The sequence below is a fragment of the Sander vitreus genome, chromosome 7 (genome assembly GCF_031162955.1).
Source record: "Sander vitreus isolate 19-12246 chromosome 7, sanVit1, whole genome shotgun sequence".
Taxonomy (NCBI): Eukaryota; Metazoa; Chordata; class Actinopteri; order Perciformes; family Percidae; genus Sander; species Sander vitreus.
Window position 1 is genome coordinate 4,745,615 of NC_135861.1, and position 25,709 is coordinate 4,771,323.

The 25,709-nt window shown below is 43.6% G+C and overlaps 1 protein-coding gene across 2 annotated transcripts; it reads right to left on the reverse strand.

Moving 5' to 3' along the window:
- Window positions 1–5,040: 5,040 nt before the first annotated feature.
- Window positions 5,041–16,296, reverse strand: LOC144520521 (protein FAM110A). Of its 2 annotated transcripts, none has more exons than XM_078254278.1 (3): window positions 16,219–16,296; window positions 7,552–7,971; window positions 5,041–7,099 (listed from the first exon to the last, which is right to left on the reverse strand). In XM_078254278.1, the coding sequence occupies exon 3, from the start codon at window positions 7,087–7,089 to the stop codon at window positions 5,665–5,667; it is 1,425 nt and encodes a 474-aa protein (XP_078110404.1). In that variant the 5' UTR covers window positions 7,090–7,099; window positions 7,552–7,971; window positions 16,219–16,296; the 3' UTR covers window positions 5,041–5,664. The 2 variants fall into 2 exon arrangements, with proteins under 2 accessions (XP_078110404.1, XP_078110403.1); XM_078254277.1 differs by lacking the exon at window positions 16,219–16,296 and adding an exon at window positions 16,056–16,212.
- Between the last annotated feature and the right edge of the window lie 9,413 nt (window positions 16,297–25,709).

The window sequence follows — 25,709 nt, forward strand, 5'->3', positions numbered from 1 at the left end:
CCAGGCTCCAGGCTCAAGGCGGAAATATTTATCGTTTGCAACAGTGTGCTCCACTTCACCACACTTCCCCAGTCCTCTAGCCACCCACGTCCTCAAAATCAGTACATTGTGAGAGCAGTAAATCAAGGCCACGTTCTGTAATGATGTCATGATGTGAAGGGACTGTGATTTCTGACAAGGGAGGCCACTGCGGACTGGTCGCGGGCTTGAAGGAGGCACGAGCCACGGCCCAGCGGTCTGAAAGCTCAATGATTTCATAACTCGGAATGGAAACCACCAAATATCAGACGTGCTCATCAGAAATGGCATTTAATCCTGGAAGCCAGTTTGCAGGGAAAACAAGCACAAGAGGGAAAACTTGGTGGTGATGGTGAATTGGATCCAGACTGCTCAGACACCCAGGGTGGGTTAGTACTAGGGATGCACCGAATCCAGATTTTTGGGGTTCGGCCAAATACCGAATCCACTGGTTAAGATTCTGCCGAATACCGAATCCTACTCCCTTCCTCAGTCCATTAACACAGTAAACACATTAATGAAGTAAACAACATCCACAGCAGTGTATTTTTCATTTTATTTACCTGAAATGGCTGCTGTCTGTAGATTCCTTCATGCACAACTCGTATTCTTTCGGATGTTTCATACACAAATGTTTTAACAGCGGCGATGATGTGTATTGTTTAGGGTCCTTGCCACCACGAGACAAATCAGCATTGGAAATTGAACATGTAGCTGGACTTGAATGGCCTTCTTTTGACTGAAAGTACTGCCAAACAACACTTTTTCTTTTTTTTTACTACTCAGCCTATGTTGTAAAATGTCTTCTGGAAGTAGCTTTCAAAAGTCAAAAAAATTTGCTTGGGCAACACAAATGTATATCATGGTCTCACAAAATATGCTATCAAGTTGCATTATGGGAAATGTATGGATCCAGTGTTTCTGGGATCATTTCTCTAACTTAACAACGCACCACTGAAAACCACTAAGCATGAACTACTGGCCATTTGTATGTTTGCAGCTTGTTCTTTGGTGGAGAGGGGCAGATATACTCGACTTGGATTTAAAGCAGTTACAATGAGATCCATTAGTGACCCAGAGTCACTTCAAAAAACATCCCAAAAAACTTCTCAAACCACGACTGCAGAATAACGTACTTCACCATCAAACCGTGTTACCTTTCAAACCTACAGGAGGTAAAAACTTGATACTCAAACATACATTTTTAGTGTTCCTTCCCTGGTCCACCTTCCAATGTACGTGCTTTTTCCTAAACGTCATGTACCTCATGTGGCTTCTTTCAAATCTAAGCTCAAAACATGCTTTTATTTCACTGCCTTCCCTGATTTCACCTGATTCTGTTTTTATTCTGTTGCATGGGTTTCACTATTTCTTGCTTTTAATACTTTTATTTTGTTAAGTTTATTGTGTATTGCTGTTTTCTTATTTAGTTTTTATGTAAAGCAATTTGAACCTTTGTTTTGATAAGTGCTAAATAAATAGATATTTACATAAAAGATCCTTTTACAGTCATAATTCCATATTTATTCCAGTCCACTTTGCACAATTGTTTTACTGTCTAAACATTTAAATGTTCTTGTTTTATATATATATATATATATATATATATATATATATATATATATATATACTTTCTGATATATATACAGTATTTACATCTGTACATAGCAGTCAATGTTCATGTTTACCTTGTTCAACTTTTGCGCACACACACACACACACACACACGGCCAATAAAGCCGATTCTGATTCTAAACTTACAGTGCAATGAATGCATACACAGTGTGGACAGTATCACACCCATTCATTTTACACTCCAACATTGTGTTTAATTGAGCAGTTGCTTTCTTAATGAGGGTCCAGAGCTCTGAAACAGGGTGTGGGTCTTGTGCAATTCCATGTGAGTGACTAAATGAGAGACTAGAAGTCCAAGAGCAGAGTGAGTTTGTATGTGTGTCAAAATTTTTCCATCTAAATGATGTAGCACTCAGACTCTCATAATAACACGATCAAAGTAAACAAAAGCCATCCAGAGGAGATCAGTGAAAGTGCTGTGTCAATTATTGATGCTGACACGAGGGGCCAAACACCTGCCTCTGCTGAACTGGACCCGCACCAGATTTTACATTATAAACCAAGGACTTGAAAGCAGCACTTCACAAACTCCCAAAACACTGAGGAAATCAGGAGTGTCTGTTTGCAGCCATATGCTAGGACCAGGTGGGCTCATCTTCATATTTAGTCAACGTGAAAGAAGACCTGGGCGATAACTCAAATATCACGATATTTTTTGACCCAATACATCAATGGCGATATTGTAGGGTTGACTATTGGTGCTTTCCCAAAATACAAAAAATGAGAGTTTTGATAAATAATCACCAATAATTTGGATACAATGACTAAAGCTTAATTTATGGTCGCCGCAGGATTCCAGGCGCGAGATGCGCGCGGCATAAAAAAAATGGCGCAAAGGCTCCACAAGCTGTCGCGGCGCGTGGTCATGCACCTCTGAATGTTTGTAAAGTAAGCGGTATACCAACCGTTCCCGACCTGTTTGTGCGACAATGTGATGTCATGGGAGCACCGGAACTGTTTATACTGGCGCGTGGTGGTCGCAACACTAGTTGTAGTCTTCTCCCGAACAGAGGTGGCGCTAATGAGGAAAGGCTACCGACTTCGCTATTTCTACAGACTAGAAGAAGAAGAAAAAGGTAAACAACGGCGAAGAGAAGCACTTTGAATATTTCAGAATGTCTGCACAACGATTTGATGACCTACTTCGTCGGATCACGCCTTTCATTCGTCATAAAAGAACTCATCTTAACCCGGTAAGTTTACACGAGAGACTTGCAGTCACTCAGAGTCCTGGCATCCGGTTGCCCTCGAACTCGTCGCGCGACAGGTCAGAAACGGCAACTGTAAAGAGGCCTTAACTATGCGCCCACTGTGCGCGTTGTGCTTTCAATTCAACATGGTCGGCAGGTTCGTCTGTACAAACGTCTGTATGATTCTTCAGGTACAGACCGCAGGGAGTCAAACAGCCTTAAATGTGTGGTCAAAGAGCCTCATACATCGATGTCGATATAATATCAATATAATATCGACATATTGCCCAGCCCTACTTAAAAGACCAGAAAAATAATAAACAACAGCGTACTTTAAAACATTTTATTATTTATTTTTTTAGTTTAGAATACACAATTTTGGATCTCTCACTTGAAGACTCTTTGGGCATCCAGTACCAGATTTAACAGCATACTTTGTTCACCGTCACTGTTGTGTGACTGTTGTGTTCTCCAGCCCTCTGATCTGAATGCCGCTGTACGCTGCTCTTCATCTACCTGTGATAGGTACATGTACGGAGAGCAAACCCTGGCTGATACTCATTCTGAATATCCTGAAAAGATAAAAGGAAGTAGACGCAGAGGGTGGAGAACTTGTACACTGGAGACAGATCTCACCTCTTGCTCTCCTCCTGCGACAAGGAAGTCAAATAAATACACACACTTTATTTAGTGCTCCCCACAGAGCAGTGGGCACATGTTCCCCTGTTTACAACGTTCACAACTGGTGCCTGTAATTGTAGTAGATATGATCAGATTGCACTGAAGAGCAAAGATTGAATTCTGTACACAAAGTTGTCCAATATTAAAAAAATACATTAAATTAATTTTTCCAAATAAATATTGGTCCATTTTTTGTTAGTATGTCAAGTACATTTTCCTGAGTCACTTTCAGAACCACCATAGATATCTTTTTTTTTTTCTATGAGTATGCTCTTTTCAGTCTTCCTTTTACCCATTCTTAGATTTTCTCTCCATTCTTACTGGAGGTAAAATAACTTTTTCATGCTACACTTACTTAAACCATCCACTTATGAGCTCAACCCTCATATGACTTGCTCTCTCATCCATGCCATGACATACATAGTAGGGGTGGTACGGTTCATGAAAAAAACCGCTCGGTTCGGAGCGTGTGTGTGTCGCACGGTTCGTCAGGACACTGTTAACGTGCACTAACCACTTACTGCCGTAGTGCCCACTTTCGACACCTATGTTAAAACACTTACTGGAAACGACGAGGGGGATGAGCAACATGAACGCAACACATGGCAGCTGATTGGACGAACGCGTGGTTCTTGCTGCTCCCGAATTTCAAAACGGACTCTAATGGCGTCTCGTTCTGAATACGATCTCGTATTTTACGAACATAGTTCACCGAAAAGTGTTTCTGAAAACATTTTAAGCGAGAAATAGGCCATACAGTTGCTGAATCGGTCTGTTTTTTTGATCGACAAAGGTCAGTTTAAAAGATTTGTCAGATTTTGAGAGCCGCCGAGCCGACCGCTCCTCAGGCGGAGTGTGGAGTGCTGCAGGTCACGTCATATGCAGAAATGGTAAGTGGGAGAGATGAGGAAGGCTGCCCGGAGTTGGAGGATGCGCCAGCGTCGTATATAGTCTGGTGTGTGGGAACAATTTGGATTTCATGTTACCTATGATGACAGCAGAAATTAAATAACAGATAGAACTGCCACTGTATGCATGTATTGTGCAACATGCATTCAATATGCTAATTTTAGCTATATATCATATGCTGAAGTATATTTCTGGAGTGTTAAAGATTAAAAGAAAAAAATAACAAGAATCGTACAGAACCGAAAACCGTGACCCTAAAACCGTGATACGAACCGAAGATTTTGTGAACCGTACCACCCCTAATACATAGTAAACAGATTTCGCTCACTGCACCAGTGCAGCATAATCCAAGACATGAGACCATATTTCAGATGCAATCACACACCTAGACAATGTTACAGTCAGATATACAGAGAGCACCAACTGCAGCTGCTCCCATATTTACTGTAATTGACCTGAATGCACGTCTGTGCCGTGAATTGATAATCTGTGTATGAGCAAAGTGTGTGCTGTTGTTGACATGACAAACCCTAAAATAAAATGTGTACAAATGTTTCACTCGCATGCTGACAGAAAATTGTATAATAACAGTCTTACAGCCACAAGATTTTTGAAAATACAAATGTGTTTATGGAAGCTTTTTTTGTGAAGTTTCACAGTATCAATGTGGTTCTCTTCCTGGCTTGCTCAACAGTCACTGCACTGTGTAGCATCAGAGTCTCCAGCAGTTTGCAGCCAAGTTCCAGTGGCTTTGTGCTGCGGAGCTCTCTGGTACACACACACACACACACACACACACACACACACACACGCACACGCACACGCACACGCACGCACGCACGCACGCACAAAGTACCTTTACACAAGGAACCACAATCGCAAACATCCTCTGCCTTCATCCTCACCATCATCATTTATACCAGTCTATTATTGCTTTCGTAAACCAATATTGTCATACAAGATCAAGTGAAGGAAAAGGGAAATGTATCGTCCATTTCGTCCTGCAGGGAAGCAGTCCTGACTCCAAGCCCAGATAACAATTACTGATGTGTAATTTCCAAAATGTGTGAGTCTTGACAGGAACTAGAAAAAAACAACTACTGGATTATCCTTAAATGTAATGTAAGGCAGCAGAAGATGAACAGATGGGCTTTCCCGTCTTCAGACGTATGTATATATACAAAAAGGTACTGCTTCCCTGTCTGACTCTTAGTCAGAAGTCCTCGTTAGTCTATACGTTAGAGACAGCGTTGTTGGCGTCTCGTGCCTGACGGATGCCGTACAGCCACTTGATGACTCGCGCGTTCCTCTCGATGACGGAGATGCCGTAGGGGACCCGTTCGTTGCCTCTTGCCGGCCCGCCATCGGCATCCTCGTCTCCCCCGTCCTCCCTTGCCTGGGCAGCCTCGTCCCCACACTCCGAGCTGGGCGTGCTGACGCTGCGGAGCTTGGAGACCGACACAATGTCTGAGTTGGCTCTTGTGAAACGCTCCACTCCACCCATGCCCTCCACCTCCCCCGGGTCCAGCCCGCAGTAGTTGAAGAAGCGCTCCAGGTCGGCTGTGGCGCGCGAGTAACGGTCGCTCAGGTCCGACTTGGAGCGATGCAAGGATGGGTGCTTACGGGCAGAGCCCTTGGAGCTGGCGTTCGATATCCGGGTGAAAGCGGGGGAGGCTGGCGGGATCATGCCAGCTCGGATCAACATGGGACTAGGTGGGAGGTAGACTGGAGGGGAGGGCAGGGTTTGGGAGGGGGTCATGAACTGGGGGTGGGGTTGGGGTTTGTTCTGAGAGGGTGGAGGAGGTGGTGGAGGTGGGACCAGGGGGTGTGGCACTTGGCCCTGGGCAGTCTGTCTGGGCCTGAGTTGCGGCTGCAGTAGGGTCCTCTGAGGCTTCCTAATGTCAGCCTGAGGTCGAACGTCCACCCTGCGCACTGTCACTGAGTTAGGGGAGCTGTAGGGTGCTGGAACCCCTATCCGGGGTACTCGTGCTGGAACAGGGGGTGGGCGGCGGGAGGGTTCTGCTGCAGGGATCCGGAGGTTGTTGTTGAGTGGAGAGGAAGTGCAGGAGGAGGCGGAGGAGGAGTTGACGGTGCTGTGATTCAAAGGTTTGAGGTTGTTGAGGAGTTGGTTGCTCCTCTCTTGTTCTGCTGACAGGCTGCTGCCGATGCTCTTAGCTCCTGATGAAGGAGACGAAGAGGAGGGGGAGGTGGAGGAAGAGGACTGGGAACAGGGAATTGGTCCATCACATACATCATTGATAAGATTATTCAGAATATCCAAGTTAAGAGCAGGTCCTCTTCTTCCTCCTGGTCCGTCTCTCCCGCCTCTGTTTTCCACATCAGCTGGGCAGCGGGGAACTTTGCGGGCTGGAGGAGTGCTGATCTGGCACTGGAGCATCATCCCCGGAGGAACGAGGGGCTTGCGGATGATTGGTGGTTTGATGGGGGCCTGGCGGGTGAGGGCCACCTGCTGGCTCTTCACGTACTTGGCCTTGTCAGCCTCCAGGCGTTCTACAGCGCTCAGCTTACGGGCCCCAGGCTCAGCCTGACGACGGAAGTAGTCTGGGCCCTTGTGAAGTATCCTGAAGGGCATGGCGGAGGTGAAGGGAACCCCGGCCAGACGGCCGTCTGATGGCCGCAGGGTCTCCACCGGCATACTGGACGAGCTGACAGAGAGAAAGAAACATTTTCTATCAGTCAAACGTTTTTTTTTTTTTTTACTGAATTATGTACATAGGAAAGACACGCAAATAATCTAAACATAAACTGCTGCTGATGTGTAAGTGTGTTTATGCCGTTTGTTTAATAAAAAAAACAACAAAAAAACTATTTATTGTGTTAAAAGGTAACATAGCAACCACAATGTTGTGAACATGAGGAGATATAAGTTAGACTAGAGACAAAAAGAAAAAGTGACAGAGGGAGAGGTGGGTGAGTCAACGAACATCCTTTTAGAGCTCCCGCATGTCCTCTCTAGGCTTCAGAAAATAGCTCTTTTGTACCCTCTTTTCTCTCTTCCCCCCCCCCCACACACACACACACACACACACACACACACACACACACACTGCTTCCTCCCTCGCACCCTCGCTCCCAGAGCCGCCTTTAACTTCCTTACCAGTCGCTGTGCTGCTGCTCTCACGTCTCCTTTTCTTCCTCCTTTCTTCTCAGTTGCCCCTCTTGCTGTTATCCTTCCTTTCCGCTGAGTCTCAGTTAAAGACTACTTGTGGGACAGGGTCAGTCGGGGTCAAATTCCACATCAGGCTCGACCAGACCACATCTATTAGCTCAGTGGTGACCCAAAAGTGCGGTCTGGCTGCAGATCGGGGTCACCGGTCAGCCACAGCGCAGCTGATGGGAGCTCTTTATCCAAAACGCAGGTCTGGTAGATCAGTCAGCAATGATACTGGCAACACACTGGCCTTTAAGATCCCCCTTCAAGATCTCCGTCCAACTCGTTTGTCAAGCCCGTCCGCCTGTCCAGTTTTGATGTGATACAAAAAGCCGTCCAGGAACTCAGCTGGAGAGCCCCACAATCCTGGAGAGGGTTTAAAAAAAAGAGATGGAATTCAAAGTCAGATAATAGTAGCGCTCTCAGTTTCCTATCCGCCTCTCATCAACAAAAGCATCCACACGCACTGGTATTGACACACACACACACACACACACACACACACTCTCACAGACGGCTGGCAGACAGGGACTCTCTTTAACACTGAAGTGGAGCAGACGGGACAGGCTTTAATACAGAGTCTAGCTCCTCCCAGTCAGCCAATCACACTCAGGCTGGGAGCCTCAGTGGGGCACAGGGGTGGAGTGGGAGGCGGGAGGCGTGCTCCAATTGGTCCACCCCGAAAGGGATTCTGACCAATCGAACCCCTCCCCCCTCTGAGCACAACAAAACACTGAGCAGGGTTTTCATTCAAATGAAAATTCTTTGAAAGGGAGAAAGGGGGGAGAGAAAGAGAGGAGGACAACGGGCAAAACAGCTGCAATCTTTTACATTGACTTGCATCAAGCTCAGCGGGGGGTTATGAAAACATTGTGAAAAACACTGAAAGCCCACACAACTGTTCTTCTTGTTCAGCTCTTTGTCTTCATCAGCGCAGAAGCAGAGACAAGTGCGGATGGTGTGAACAACAGAGACACAGCAAACAATAGACCATTGCCTTATTCCATGTCTAATAGAGATTACATTTGTATTTTAACTATTCAGCTGGTGCTTGTAGTGCTATGGTCTTAATGTTTACACAGTGTCTAAACACTGGCCTAACAATTGCAACTTTAGTTAAGAGACAAACAGAGAGGCAGTGAAAGTTTTTTCACAGTTTTTACATGTTTGCACCCAATTACTTCTGTATCGTTTCTGGGTATTAGGAATTAAAAGCACTGCCGACACACTGTGTTCATGTTTTTCCCCGTTTCTCAAAGCTCTAATTTCCCAGAAAAACAATTCTCTCCAAATCCCCCCCCCAAAAAAACACTCCACTCTTCCCCGCTGCTCATCCCCCCCCCCCCGCATCTTATCGTTTACAACATTACACTCCAGGGTTACATCACACCCAGTTAGTGGGCCCGTTTCTCTCTCCCCCTCCTCCTCCTCACCTCCACCTCCAACACATATCTATTCGCACATTTTTAATTAGTCTTTTTATAGCTGTCTTCCTTCCTGTCTCCTTCAACATGTGACCCCGTTTCCCCCCCACATCTCCCTCCTCTCATCCCTGAACAGCAGCAGAGAGAAAGAGCAAAAGCAACCATGACAGCTTAGACTTGGACACACAGACACACACACACACACACACACACAGCTTGAAAACCCACAGATATGCACACAACAGTCACACATTTTGCTTTCATCTCGACTATGTGACAAACCAAAGACGAGTTTAAAATAGTCTGGCTTAAATTGCAAACACATTTGCATCACAGAAAATAATAATTCACAAACATTAAGCGACCAAAAGCCTTGAGGCAAAATTCTAGGGAGTACATTCAGGAGCCAGAGCAAAACATAGTACTATGCAAATAATGAACGCACAATAAAGAAAAATGATCTGACTGAGAGAAAAATGTGACACCTTATTGGCAAAGAAAGGAGAGATTGTTTCGTTAGTTTCAGTTACAGGAGGACAGAAACCCATTAGACGCACAGAAGATGATGACGACATCATCCCAGTTTGGACTTTTGGCTTATCAAAAAGGGCCTAATGATCCTCGGAGAAACTTAGACAAAAGGTTTCATACAACTTTTTTCACATATTCAGTAGTGCTCCAATGTACGGAATGTGGTGCGTCTGTCAACAAACCAGGCACATGATGCAACGCTGGTGCTCCACCTGCTAGATTAAATGTTTGCACCCCAGCACAGTAAACACACAAAAGACCACAGTAAAAACTGGAGCCAATCCCTTACACTTTACACATACAGTATCCAGCCTAGAGACTATTTGAATACAGCCATTAAAGCCCATCTTAAAAATTTTTTTTTGAAGCAATACAATGTGTTAATAATTATTTTTTTTAAATACATAAAGGCCTTAAAGAGGAAGTACTTGGGAAACACCAGAAAAAGGTCTTCTGCCTCCCCACTCACACACTAACACCAGCTTCAGTGCAATAGCTATAAGTAAAGAAATTGTGGTATGTATGTGTCCATTCATAGAAACTCATCCTAAAGAACAAGTGAGGACAAAAGTCTGGTCACAGAATCAGAAACCTCAGCCAGTTCAGGTTTAGTATGCTGTGGCCTTGTCATTACCCTCAAACAGGCCTCTACTGAAAAAAACACATCCTTTTAGTCCAGATTTAGAGCCTTTTTCCAGGTCCACAAAAACACCAATTTCTTCAAGAATGGCCAACATTTGGCTGGTCTTTGGGTACAAGAAAATTATACAAATACTTTGACAGGGGTCCCAATTTAATGTGTAATGGTTTAAAATGTGTACACATACTAACTTGGCCACCTCTCTGCCTTTTCCAAAACATAACAATGTAGTTTAAAGGCTCCATTTCTGCCTCTGGCACACACCTTAAAACATAGTTACTATAATAGACTAATCATCTAAAACACAAAAGGGGAATCATGGGATATCGCTCCAGTTCAAACACTATAAAACACAAGGCTTTAACAACCACGCAAGAGCTTTGTGCATGCAAACACACACTTTCACTTTCAGTGGAGAACTATATATAATCCACTCATTATTTACTCCTTTGTTACCTTACTGGACCCAACAGTTTAGCCATGGATACTGTTGAAGATGGAGAAATGGAAGGAGAAAGAGTTTGAACTACTAGAAATGGCCAAATGGCTTGTGAAGGTTAAAAATTTACCAGCCACTCAATAGATTACCATTGTTCTTTTTTGGCTGGTGAGTGAAGCAAATCTACCAGTCACTTGCATATTTTACCAGCATTTGGCTGGTGCCAATGTTGAACTGTGTGTGTGTGTGTGTGTGTGTGTGTGTGTGTGTCTCTCTCTCAGCCTGTCTGTCTTGTTTTTCTAACTTTCCATCTTTCGCTTTCCAATCATGTTCTGTTCTGCAGTTGCACAAACAGCTGATGTCTCTAAAAGCGATGAGTGCACCACAGGCACCAACCACAGCAACAGACCAAGGAATGATATTTCTTTTCCACGATGGAAACTTGCTCGGTTCGATTATCATAAAACTATGCGAACCACTGTGTTGTTATGAATCTGACCGCTTTTACATTCGGCTTTCCAACCGCCATATTAGCGGGTAATGATATGGCATATGATGTCTGCTGTGTGTGTGAGTGAGGACAGAAAGAACTGAAAGATAAAAGTGTGGCAAAAGGGGTGGCACGGGAAGCTCCTGCTCAAAAGAAGGGATGACTAACCTTTAACCACAGCTGACTATGGTCAACTACCAACCGGCCTGCTTAAGACTAATTATAAGGAGAGCCCACAACTGGGAGCAATTAGTCTCTTTTTTTTTCCTATTTCCTAGCACAAAGTTACTGAGTGACTAAATAGCAAACAGCAACATGTGAGAAAATGGATTCCGGCCAGAGAGGCGAGGCAAGAGGAAAGAGGAACACAGGCCAGAACTTATACTTTTTATACTCGTTTTCCTTAGAAAATGTCGTAAATCATGACAAAAACAAGAAGATGCAGTTCTCTTGAGGGTCCAAACATTGAGGGACAGGAACAAGGTGCATGTCATGTGTGGGGTCTGTGAAGCCAGCTGGTACATACTGCAGTGGCCTTGGTTCCAGCGGACATTGACCCCAGATTGTATAGAAAACAAAAGACCCCACCTAAAGAGATGTCACCAGAAATCCCCTCCTGTCAAGGGATTATCATTTTGGCCATAATCGTGCAGCCCTAGCAGACACTGAAGAAAACATCAATAATCTTGTGAACTAAATGAACGATGTAAGTGTAGATAAGATGCTTTTTTTATGGATGTTCCTTCCATTCATGATCTTAACAAGATCGGGTGATAAGGTGATTTCAATTAATTCAATCTCAGAGGTCTGTTTGAGCTAAACAACTTTCCTCGAGCTGGAAGGGGATCAGTATGTTGCTCAGGGGCAATGTGCAGCTAAACACAAGCAAATTATGTTTAAATCCTTCAATGTCAGAGAAAAAAACTCAGTATCATGAATGTTCTTTGAAAGAGTCACCTTCACCCCAAGCAGAGGCAGAGAGAGCGAGAGAGAGAGAGAGAGAGAGAGCGAGAGCGAGAGAGAGAGAGAGAGAGAGAGAGAGAAGTTGCGGCGAGTTAGTCAGCAGTGATTTCTCAGGTTTGTGGCCCACTGGAGGGATGAGAAGGAAGCAATGATGCATTTCACAACAGGAAATGTTTGACAAAGACAGAAAAACAGACAAACACACTCAGCTGGAGTGTTTTCTTCTGACTGCGTGACCGGCAGGTTGGCCTTGTTTTATGGTGACCTTCGCCCATCTATTTCTGGGCACTTGGCCTCTTTGCCATGAAGCCGGTACACAATGCACTGGCAACCGCTGTAGAGGAATCCACACTGAGGTAAGCTGTAGCACAGACTGTCCAATCTAACCACTGCTTAACAAAAAAGGAAAACAATAAGTCTCATGAGTACATTTGCCGACATATCACTAAACACAAAGTACATCATCTGATGAAATCCCATCAAGGCTGCCACTTGAACTCTCCATGAATCCGCTGGTTGAATGATAGTCTAACCTGATAGAAAATAAGCCCAAACCTGGGTATAAAAAGGTTATGTGCATGCAACACAAGCCCCAGCCCATCACCCCACTGGGACACCCCAGCTTCAGTTTGTAAGTCCATAAAAGCTTAAAAGAAGAGTTCAAAAGGTTATCAGTCACACCCCTCCAGGCTGATTTAGGGAGCTCCAAACACAGCTAATGAAGACAGAGAGGCAGGCACCAGACCTCACAGGATTCAAGCCTTAACACTAGAACCGCCAGAGCCCACCACATTAAAAGTTGTGATTAAAAAAAAATTTAATTATTCTGTCATTGTCGTTTCCCTCCACCTGCCCTGACATTTCCTTATCTATTCTGCACATTCCCAAATAGTCATAATGATAGAACATTTAAAAAACCAAATAAACAGGTTTTTGGTGTCGTTTTCACAAGCTACACCCCCTCCCCCCCCTTTGTTCAACAGGAGTAGTGCTGATTAACGTTGGTACCCTCCTCCGCAGCTGAATTGACGCATATGCATGATGGCCGTACAGCGCATTGAGACAATGAATGGGACATAGAAACTCATTTGCACGTCAATATTCACTCACATGCACTTCTATGCATACTAAGGTTCTGTAGGCCCACAGTATTCATTCTTTTCATATATCATATGTAAAATTCAGAATATCAGAAATTAAAAGAAAATAATCACACTTTCTGTCAGGGATTCAGTCCTGGGTGTGCGCTATTATAAGTAAATAACGTAGAGCAAGCTGGTCATTATTTCTAATTAGAACCTCGACAGGCTGATGCAGGACACTAATGGTCTTGCATCACTTCTTGGCCGTCGGACTTGGTGGTTATAGTACCCCTAAAATGCTTGGCAGTGCTAATGTTAATGCCCTGGCCTCACCACACAGTGCTGTGCATCTATCAGCTCCAGCCACGCTGACCATTTCCTACTGAAAACAGCACTTGGCTCGGTGGAGAACTTGGCTGACATGCATGACTGAAGTGTCTGGACTAGAGGGTTATGCAACTATTGTGCACTAGGGTCTAGTCAACTGCAAAAACAACCATTGAACCATAAGCAGACAGTTATTATAGCATCTATGTTCATCTTTGTATGGCCCTCCCCCAGTCTCTTCACCCATTGGTCTCCCCTTAAACCCCCTCCTCCACCTCTGCCCATCACTGTCTGATCCTGTGGCCTCAGGAAACACACACATCCATGCACAATTACACCCAAGGGTGGGATGGAGAGGGGTCCAATGAAATCCTGTCTCATGTGTATATGTGCATCCATGAATGTCAGCATCCGTGTGTGTGTGTGTGTGTGTGTGTGTGTGTGTGTGTGTGTGTGTGTGTGTGTGTGTGTGTGCGTGTGGAAGACCGCTTTGACTGAGTAGGTAATCAGTGGAGAGCAGGTGGCTAAGTCTTCCCTCAGGAAAACTAAACGCGACAGCTAAGACAAACATATTATAACATCTGCCATTGGCCCACATTAGATAAATAGAAGAAAAAAAAATATCACATATGCTTTGTCACATGAACAAGAACGACATAATACAACACTAAAAAAAAATTTCATCCACTCTTCTGTATTTATGGTTGTAAATGAAATGAATTATCACCAACTAGAAGCAGCATCTTACAAACTGTTACTGGAAAAGTAATTGATAGATAGCCAGAGAACTTCCCAATCTACATACTGTTACTGCACTCCGTTGGCACAACCCAGTAGATGAAGTTATGTGGATTTTCAGATTCTTTCAGAGTGCATTACACTATTACAAAACTCAACGAATTCTGGTACATTTTGAAGAACGGCAGGCAACTTTAGGTCTTGTTTGAAGTACAAAAAGTAATCCTATATTATATATTTATATAAAATGATAAGATGTTGGGTGCTTTTCTTCTCTCCCTGTACTGGATAACCAGCATGTAGGGTTACAACCCCTCATATTTACAATGACCGTAAGGGATTCTGGCATTGCTGAGCCTCCAGAGGGTGAAAAAACTCGGATCCAGCTAAGAATTTCTGCTGATTACGGAAACTGTGATGATACCCTGCAAACTGATCTGTAGATCTTGGGAGATGAGTGTAATTTTAAGTGTGTCTGTGTTTGGATCAGGGGCTTGAGGCATTTTTTTATTGCCTCACTCAGCTCGAGCTAATCTCTCAGGTAACACACACACGTGGAGACATACGTGCACATACAGACAAACATACACACTAATGCAATTACATGCCAACTGCATACTAAAAGATACAGAACTGCATACCTGAACAGTCACACACACACACACACACACGTCTATGCTGAACGATGACACTGAAGGCAAACAAAAAAATACCCCCCCCCCCCATAACGTGGTGATGAAAAGATTCCAGAGACACGCAAGCGTGGACGCAATCACATACTGCTGTCCTTAGTCAGCTACAGAGCCACATGGCACACACACTGGTGGGAGGGAGAGTGGTCACTGTGGAGTCGCCTCAATGGCTAGGCCACACTGTTGGCTTGGATCCAGGGAGTCTCACACACACACACACACACACACACACACACACACACACACACACACACACACACCTCTGACTTATCCCTTTATAATCCCCAATTACCCATCCACTGACAGAGAGAGGTACTGAAAGAGCGGTCATGAATAGCATGTTTTTGTTTGTTTTAGCCAACAGCCTAATGTGCTAGACATTTATTTCTCTCCCATACACATACAGGCTTCAAAACTGAAGTAACACTATGCATCTTAGAGAGACAAGAGAAACAAATGAGCTCATAAAACTTTGTCACATCTTTGTCCCTTATCAACACAGTCAGTGAGATGAACCCAAGTACCTCTGCCATGTTAGCGGTGAGAAAAACTTTCCTTCTCTGCTTGACATAAAACGTCAACATGAAACTTGTTAGGACGGTACAATACATCCACTCTGCCAGCCTGCCGGGCAGCTTCTCACCCTGTTACAGCTGAGAGCTGTAGGAATGAAAATAGTCCTGGAGCAGAGCTGCCAAATGTTATAATCAAGACCAGTATTTTTAGATCTGGCATTCCATCCCAAGGACAAGGAAGCACAGGCAGAAGCACAAAAAGAGACAAGAGCTGCCTCTATAATAATAGAGCATTTCAATTGCTCTGTATGGTCTGCTATCAGAAGGCTTAAGCTGAGCTTCTTGCTATGTTTAAGATATTAATAGCAATAATGGATTGAAGGCATTTACATACACAGGCCATAAAAGAAAGCAATAGCTTAACTCACTAAAGAGATATTGACAAAAGTCTTTAAGTCAAAACATCACTCTCAAGTGTAAAGTTTGCTGTCGATATCTGCCAGATCAACAAGCCCTCCCCCATTTTTAAGTACACAGACACAGCCCCAAGTCTACACACCGGAGGCACTCCGATCTGCTCAAACAGGACAGAAGGTAAAGTTTACTTACATGATGTATACGAGTCACAGTGGGATCTTAAAACTGGAAAACCAGAAGTCGTGAGTTACGCTGTAAGAAGCAGGTAGGAGCTCTGAGTCTGCACGGCACAAGAGCCAATGTGCCGGTTAGCGTAGTGTGTTCCTGCGTGTGTGCGAACCAAATGAACACTAACCTGAGCGTCTGTCTGCTCCTTAGGCTCATATATGCTCCCCTCCTTCTCCTCCTACTGCCTTGGAAGACTCCGCCCCCTCTGTTGAGAAACAGGAAGACAGTTAGGAGAGCAGGAAGCAAGAGCTTTTCCTAGCAGTCACCTGATCTCTGACACTTTCTAATTACCCTGTCTTTCTTTTGAAGTGCTATTTTCGCTGTATAACAGTGGCACCTGTAATACAGGAAATGGGAGCAATGGTTAATTTAACCATGCTGATGTAGTGGAACACGAAAAGGAAAAGTGTCACCAACAATCATCATGAAGAAAATCAATCAATATAGACACAAATCAGAGATCAATTAAATCGTGTGGAGAGTACTGTGAAGGCTGTTTCTTGTTAGGTTCTATCAGTTTCTGCAATGCACACTTTTCTGTGATTTTACAGCTATGATTGCTATTGCTTCTCATTAAAAAAAAAAGAGCTGAAAATGTATAACGCATCCTTCCTGTTCACAAGAGGACTTTTCCTGGGAAAGACCGAGCAGCAGGTGTTGCGGTATAGACTAGTCTAAATTCAGTCTAAAGTTTGACGCTACTTTCTATGTATACGATTAGACATCTAATCGGGAAGCCTCTGTATGTGTGTGTGGTCTGTAGAGCTGGGCAATGTATCAATATATCGATATCGTGATACGAGACTAAATATCGTCTTAGATTTTGGATATCGTAATATGGCACAAGTGTTGTTTTTTCCTGGTTTTAGAGGCTGCATTACAGTAAAGTGATGTCATTTTCTGAACTTACCAGACTGTTGTAACTGTTCTATTATTTACCTTTACCAACTAAGTCATTATATCCACATTACTGATGATTATTTATCAAAAATCTCATTGTGTAAATATTTCGTGAAAGCACCAATAGTCAACACTACAATGTCGTTGTGGTATCGATATCGAGGTATTCGGTCAAAAATATCGGGATATTGGATTTTCTCCATATCGCCCAGCCCTAGTGGTCTGTCTTTGAAATATCTCCTGGGTACCCAATGAACTTGGGGTTTGGAATTTGGAGCAGTTTGGACAGCGTTGGATATTAAACTGTGAATAAAACTAAAAGGCCGTGGAAAAAAGGTTGAGGAAAAAAGCGCTGCCATTACGCTGGCTCCTCCGTGTCTACCCTTCTCAATAAAAGTTCCATCTTAAATACACTCAGCATTATGCTAAGAGGACATTCAATAAAAAATGATTTATACCCTTTAGAATAAAAGCCCCGTTTAAATTCACTCGGATCATTTCGCTTAGAGGAAACTCAATCAAATGGCGTTTTTGCTGACACTAGATCGTATTAAGTTACTGAGAGCTGTAAATTCACCACTTCTTCCTTCTCACTCAGACTCACCCTCTATGCTTACCCTGGGTCCGGTTGTTCAAGTGTGCTGCTAACTTATAACACTAATAACTTTACCGTTGGCAAAATACCCCAGCGAATCAAATCCATACTTAAAACATTAACTGTCAAGCCACTAAGCCTGTTTGGAAATTAACACCTCTGCTGAAGTGTTAAATTTGTTAACGATAGGCGATATGACGAGACAGCACCGCTGTCATTAAGGCTCTGACACACCAACCCGACGGCCGACCGCGTGCCTCAGAACACACCGAAGCGACGCAGACTTGAGCGTACGTTCTGCGCGTGCGTGAGACGTAATAAGTCTGTATTGTCGCCCCAAAAACACACAGAGCATGCTGTCGTCAGTCATTTTTTCCATCAGAGAGCATTGATAGTAGTCAAGAAGGATCGTTGTTGTCATTACTCGCTGAACGGAAGAAAATACGATGGCTAGTAATAAGAAGATACTGGCGTTGTCAGCTCTCGGGCTTCTTCTTGTGGAAGAAGCACCGATTCGCTAGTCAAGGGCTAGCACTGGACCATTTGTCCATTGTTTATTTCTAAAGAAACACGACAATGTATAAAAGTCTCCATTACCTTGTATCTCACGTTATGGCTCCGTAGCAGGCGTTTTTGTAAAAATAGGCTAACGATTGAGTCATAACCACGCGACTTACTGTCACACAGTAGAGAAATTACTGTACAGTACAGGAGAAGCTCGCAGGCAGTTTCGTCTCACATTAGCTGTTTAAGTGTAATTACTAATGTTAACTAGCATTTTAGTTACCAATAATTAGCCTGTGCCCATGTTATCTCCTTACATATACCTACGCTCTCCGTCTCTGCAATAATCGGAATGATTGAGATTTCTCTTGGCACAGCTACCAGAAGGCTTACAACTTTCAGACAGGTTGCTCACGTCACATTTACATCGTCTCTCTCAGTTGGAGGCTGCGCAGTAACGCTCACCGGAAAAGTGCTTCCAATATCCTTCACTGATATTACAAGTCAAATCGGCCAAAATGAACGCTGACGGCTCCTCCGACTGACGACGGCACAGAACACACCGAACAGACTTGCCTTTAAACGCCCGACTGTGGCGATATCAACATGCAATAGCGTTGACGAAAAAGAAAACACCTCTCAGTTAATTTTCGATTTCCAAGAGGCGTTATCAACAGACCAAAATGCCTTGACCCACAACCAATCAGAGCAATCAAGCGACGCAGCTCTAAGCAACCCATGCAATTGCCGTTGTGAAGCATTAAAGAAAATGGCTGCCTGGTCACAAACTTCCTGAAATTACAGCAACAACTAAAATGTGTTAAAGTAAAAAAACAAAAAAAACAGTAACATCATTTTGATTCATATTTGATCAGAAACATCTAGTTTTTAGTAGACCGTCTGATCTCGTCACTCTTCATCTTAGACCCGCCCTATGTGAGATAGACGGTTGTGATTGGCCTGTCCAGCTGGAAATCTGTCTGAATGGGAGGGGGGCCAGACCCTTTATTACGTCCCTAATTTCCAAGTTATTCCAGATAACCTTAGTCTTTCCTTTCCAATAGATTCTTCTGAGATAATGAACAATGTATTCTAGTAAGTGAGAAAGTCAATGTAGGGAAGTGGGATAACAGACGGTGAATGAAGGAAAAGAATATGATTATGAAGGAGGTGTGGTCAAGGATATCCTGTCATTAGGGCCTGCAAAACAGTGGTTCAGCAAAAGCTTTAACTACGGGAATATCTCCTGTGAGTTTGTATAGATTTGTGTCCAATTAATACAAAAAATAAATCAGTAAATGCACTTGTATCCATTCCCAGGAAAAGTTTATTTCACTTCCTGAACACAGTGGCTGAGCTGCCCTCGCGCCTTACAGTCCAAACACACACAGCAGTGCTTATTTAAAAGGAGTCAGCCGGGCAGGGTGCACCAGACCAACATCCCTGTGGCTGGCTGACACACACACACACACACACACACACACGCACGCACGCACGCACGCACGCACGCACGCACACACGCAGTGGTCAGTCATTCTCCGGAGGCAGCAGCAGGGAGTGGACTTGCGCTCAGGCTCCTCACTGTAGAGGAAAAGCAATCGGCAGCTCTGAAGTCAAAAACACACAGCGGGAGTCGATGGGATAGGACAATAAACATTTCAGCTGGGTCAACAAATTTCGACACCTTCTCCACCTCTGTTAATACCATGAATCACACTCTCCTCCCTTCCTTCCTCCCCCTTCCGCGCATCCCTCATTCCAAGGATTGGGCCTGGCTGATAATCACATATTTATCATCTCTGTTCCTCTTCTCATATATCTTTCGGCAAAACATCTACTTTTCTCTTAAATAGATCAATTTTCTCCTCACTTCTCTGCTTCGCCTCCCATGTCTTTGAACTTCCCGTTTTCTACCTTTTGTCTCATACCCCCCTTTAAACTTTCTTGCTCCTCTTATGTCAGTCCTTTTCACACACATCTATTGAAAGCTACATGATCTCTGTGCCAGGGGGAAATATTTTCAACATACTTACCTGTGAGCATCCCAGCCAGCCCTCTGGCAGTGGTAAAGAACCTCCATGCAACAGAACACGCACCTTCGCTTGCAGACACAGAGGAGGCAGGTGGATTACGAGTATTAGTGTGCGTGTGTGGTGCCTTCTCATTTGGCCAAATACTCTGTGATCCATGATGCACACACATGCTCACTTACCAACACAATGATAAGTCTATTATAACCCCCCGCCCCCCACCCCCACCCCCACTGGATGTTTACTAAAAACACACCGTTAGCTCCATTCACAATTCTCTTTTTTGATTCATCAGCTGGAAATGTCTTTTTATAGTGACCACTGGAGAGGACAAGGGGTGTAAAGTTACTGCAGCTCTAGCTTTTTTTCTCTCATACCAAAATCATTACCTCCGTCCCTCAGAGCACACACACACACACACACACACACACACACACACACACACTCCAAGAATGCAGGGACACACCATCTCTCATTACACACTGGCATGCCCAAGCAGGCCCAATTTCTGTCACCCTGCATCCTCAGTTGGTGAAGATACCAAATGGCACCAAACTGCAATCAAATCTCCTGAGAAAAATCAAAACTGAGCTGAGTGAGAACAATCTTGAGACTTCTGTAGAAAAGGAACAAAGATGCTTCTTTGTAATAACGCAGGCGACGAGCACAGGTATTTGGCTGTGGTCCAAACACTTATCTGCTCACATTTGCAAGTCATGTTGAATTTGGCCATGTAAATGTGTTATTTCATGAATAATAACAGATGGCAGTTGACATTCAAATTTCAAGAGGGACTTCTTAGTAGACCAGGTTAACACTGACATTCATTGACTTTCACATACTCAAACGTGCTGCAAACAGACAAAGCCAATATTTTGGGCTTATTTAAACATTAGGAGTTCTAACTTGCGATTTGTTTCAAAGCCCTGAACCATACTTTAAATCACATATAGCCAATAAACAAGCCATACTGCCCCTCGGCAGAGAAAACTCTGTATTCAATGAAAATAAGGTGTGTTAAAGTTTCAAAGAGAGCAGAGACTTGTGTCCCTCCATGCCCTCTAAATGAACTTGATACAATCCTTCGATGGACACCTTACCCTGAAATACCTCAGCAGATGCTTCTGGCACAGTAAAGGACACTATCTATGTCTTCACGAACAAAGAGCAAAATGATCTCAGCATGTGATGTGACGATAGATACAATGAGATAGCAGAAATGTGTCCTGTAGAGATTTCCCCATACAGTTCGCACAGAGGCAGGTATTCCTTTAATATCTTTGCTTGTACGAGTCCACTGCAAGCAATGCTGCAAAAATCCCATTTACATTAACCCTGGAAGATTGAATTCATAATGCCCACTTCTACTCTGTATCAAAAGGGGTCCTACAGTGATTTAGTATTGCACTACCATGAAGTTGTAGCCTGGATGCCAGCCGAACTTTGCCCCCGCCCACAACATTTGAGGTTGGGAAGTTGTGTCTGGACTGGAGCAACTATGCTCAAACCAGAGAGGACCAATCAAAGTGTCAGGGTGGGCTTTATACGATCATGGACAGATGATCAACAGTAACGTAATCAACCACGTCACCAAAGAGCGCTTGGGTTGAATTTGTTTACAACAAAGGTGGCTGCCGCTGGAGAATTGAGATGGGTAGATTCCGCCATCGCGTCTGTTCTAGAAGATAGACAGCGCATTCTTTTTAAAAAGAGGAACAGAGAACCGCGATTACGTATGTAAACACATTGCCAGACCCGTCCGCACGACACGGAAACTGCCGTCTCTGCCTTTGCTCTGTCGAAGCCATTGATGTATTAAGAGGAGGGTGGGGGGGGAGCGTTCATCATACCTAGTTTATTAACTCTGGATTTGGCTACTAGTGAATGTTAAAAATGGTTAAAAACGTGACGTTTTAAACAAGGACCCTTTAAGTGTTCGGGCTGGTAAGTTGACGTAACCCAAAACAAATGATCCGCTGAAATATAGGTTTCTTTCGCCATGCAGAGTCTCTGGGAAAAGTCTTTCTGGGCCAGAGGGGTGCAGTTCCACCGTTGGCCGCTAAGCCCATGGTTGCTTTAAGACATGGCGCTGTTCCTGGGGGGTTGGTCGAAGCCTGCCTTTGACTCTCCGTTCCTCGATTGGTTGTAGGTCTATCCAATTGAGTGTAGAGGCATTTTTTTTCCGTGTTCGGTTCAAACACGGCCCATAATCACCGCCCAATGGAGCGGTATCAGACTCGTATTCTGACTAGAATCTGAGTATGACGACGTCAGGCTAATGAAGTTGTAGGACTCACTAGAGTTTTGTGTAATGATCAAAATTGAAGCAGCGGAGACCCAGATATGTCCATAATCTCTAGTATGGGCCAAGCTCCAAAAACACTGGATGTAAGTCACAAAGTGCTTTACAGGGGCAAAGACAAAACAGAATGTGAACACAATACACAATCAGTATTACACAATAACATTGAAAGTGCAGACCAGGTGCATATGGGTCTAAACAGGTATACAGCTTTATCTGATTTTTAAAAGAATCCACAGAAACAGAAGACTGCAAGTGAGGAGGCAAAGCATTCACTATGCAGCCACATACATTATGCAGGAGCCTGCCCATGCAAAGCTCTATACTGTACGTAAGTGTATGGTTTTTAAACTGAATCTAATATGCAACAGGGAGTCAGTGAAGAGACTTAAGCACCAGGGTAATGTGAGAATTTCATTTTGACCCAGGGAGCCAAAAGCAATAGAAGACTGCTACAGCTACACTACAGTTATCATTGTTTTCACAGGCTAGAGACAGAGCTGTGTTGAAGGTATACACAGGTTAAAAAAAATGTATGTATTAACTAAAAACAACTTAGGGTTACACTTTACTTGAAGGTATCTACATAAGAGTGACATGACACTGTCATGAACGTGTCATAAACATTATAAACAAGTCATACACGTTTATGACATAACGCTTCTGTCATTAAAGGAACACTTATTGGGACTTTAGCTTATTCACAGTAACCCCCAGAGTTAGACATGTCCATACATACCCTTCTCATCTCTGTGTGTGTTGTAACTCTGTCTGACGCACCCAGCGCTAGCTAAGCCTAGCACAGATCCTGGAGGTAACCGGTTCCAACTAGCCTACTGCTCCGAATAAGTGACAAAATAACGCCAACATGTTACTATTTACATGTTGTGATTTGTATAGTGACAGTGTGTAAAAATAACTAGGTCATCTGAGACACAGCCATCTTCTAACCGTATGCAAACTATATTCTCAGAAAGGCGAAGCACTGCTACTTCTGCTACTTGGGCGGAGCGATTTGCTAGAAGCACCTGAAGCCCTGTGGCGAGGAGCACAGAGTTCGCCTGGAATTCACTCAGAGTTAGAGTAATAGAGTCAACAATTACTCACATGACACTCCTGACAGTGTCATGTCACTCTTAGGCCGGTTACACACTGGATGCGTGGCGTGAGCATGTCAGCTGCGTGGCGTGTCTGTTTATATTTCGGGCTCATATTTAACAGGTTAGAGCTTACACACTGCCTGCGTGACACGCACGTCTCAGGCGCGGCTCGAGCCGCGCCGAAAACGCGTGCATGCTAGAAATAGAATCAACGCCTATTTTTTACGCGACACACAAGCGTGTTGGAAGCGTTTCCAGCAAAATAAAATAGGAAAAGATGTTTATATGTCATTTTGACACTAATACATATTAATAAATGACATGTTGATGTTTGAAAGTATCTAGGTTTTGATATAAATGCAGATATAAATGTAATAAAAAATAAATCGATTTTCTAATATTGCACCTGTCCATACAGAACGAAATATTCTGTAGCCTATTTTGCAGTTTTTACTGCCGACGTTGTCTTTGCTGTAATCAAAATCAGTCTATATTTATGTATAACATGGTATTTCATTTTATCAATGGGAAACATACATGTGTACAGACAAGGCTAGCAGCAGCAGTGCCACGTCAGACACGTTTCTGGTGTGTAAAGACATAGAAAAATCTATGCAGCCGCCACGCAGTAGACACGCAACAGAAACGCCACGCTCACGCCACGCAGCCAGTGTGTAGCCAGCCTTATGTAGATACCTTCAAGTAAAGTGTTACCCAACTTATTTTCAGTTTGAGAAAGCAACTAACACTGCAATTTATAACGACGTCTTGACCTTTTCCTCTATTTATTTGTACTGTAATACCCTCACACTCAACTCTGCAGACAGTCTGTAGCTACATAAAGATAGTATTGAAAACGTGATAACCAATGGGACACAAGAGTTGGGATCTGTAACACACAGACATATTAAAAAGCTGTCTGTTTGAGCTCTCTGGTTACTAGGTCAGAGGGCCCCAGTGTGGAGGGGGCAGGGTAAATAATGGTTAACAAGAAGCATGTTGCTAAACAGCGACCTCAAAACAGCCAGAGGCGCTGATGACAGGCAAAGGGCAGAGTCTCTGTCACGTGCAGTGAGGAATCATGGCCTTCTGGGAATGGCACACACACACACACACACACACACACACAAAAAAAAATAGAGAGGGCATGAAGAAAGAAACAAATGTTGGCAACCAGCCTGTTGTCGTTTGGGCAGACAAGCAAGATCCTCCAAAAAGTACATGAGCAAACACTCCAGCACCCATTCACGCACACATTCAAATGCCGTTTCAAGCTCACACATTCTGGGTGTGTTGGGGATTAATGAAGACAAACTGATGAGCACACACTTTGTGACGTATCAAAGACAACCACAAACTCATCAAATCGGATATTGTGTACGCAGTGTTTCCCACAGGTTGAGAATTTACTCGTGGTGGTGGGTGGCGCAGGATGTGACGGCACGGCTCAGTAACAAACTTAACAAACAAAGGTTTATGAACTATTTATTGAAAACAATGACTACATAACATTAACAGATCATTTAGAAAGAAATACCTATGTACATATTAAACAAACCAGACTAGATGATATGGATACAGATGAAGTGTAGCCTTTGATGTGCTGTGTCAGTTAAATCTGGTTGGTTTGTTAAATAACTTTTATGGTTCAGCAGATAAAATAACTGATTACCGGAAGCTAAAATGTTCTATTTACTAACAACTTAACCTTAAAACTATGATCCACACAGAAAATGACATGTTATTATAAACCTCAACACTGTCTCCTCCTAACTCCTGTTAAATCACATTAGACTAACGCTATCTAACGTTCATTCTTGTTCATTTTGTTCGCTATGGGTCATTGTTTGTTTTTTAAAGTGTTCTGGGATCCTAATAACATTAAACAGGCTGTTTGGTACTAATGTTATACATGTCCGTGTTGACAGATTTCTGTCATTCAAACTCTGAATTGTAGTTTAAAACTTTTACAGCCAACTTAATAAAATCTTGGGTTTTATTCGGGCTTGAGTCCACAAATACAGTTCACGGGCACAGAGACAAACTGAACGCTCGGTTAGCAACGGTAGCTCTGGTTAGCGATAAACGAAGTTCGGGGGCACTTTTACAGTGGCGTGGCCGCTGTTTTTTTGTTTTTGTTTTTTTTTACAGTTTATCAGTACAGTTAATCCGGAAAGCCACAACACT

Coding starts and splice junctions, on each gene's coding strand:
- LOC144520521 (XM_078254278.1), bottom strand. CDS start 7,089: ATGCCGGTGGAGACCCTGCGGCCATCAGACGGCCGTCTGGCCGGGGTT.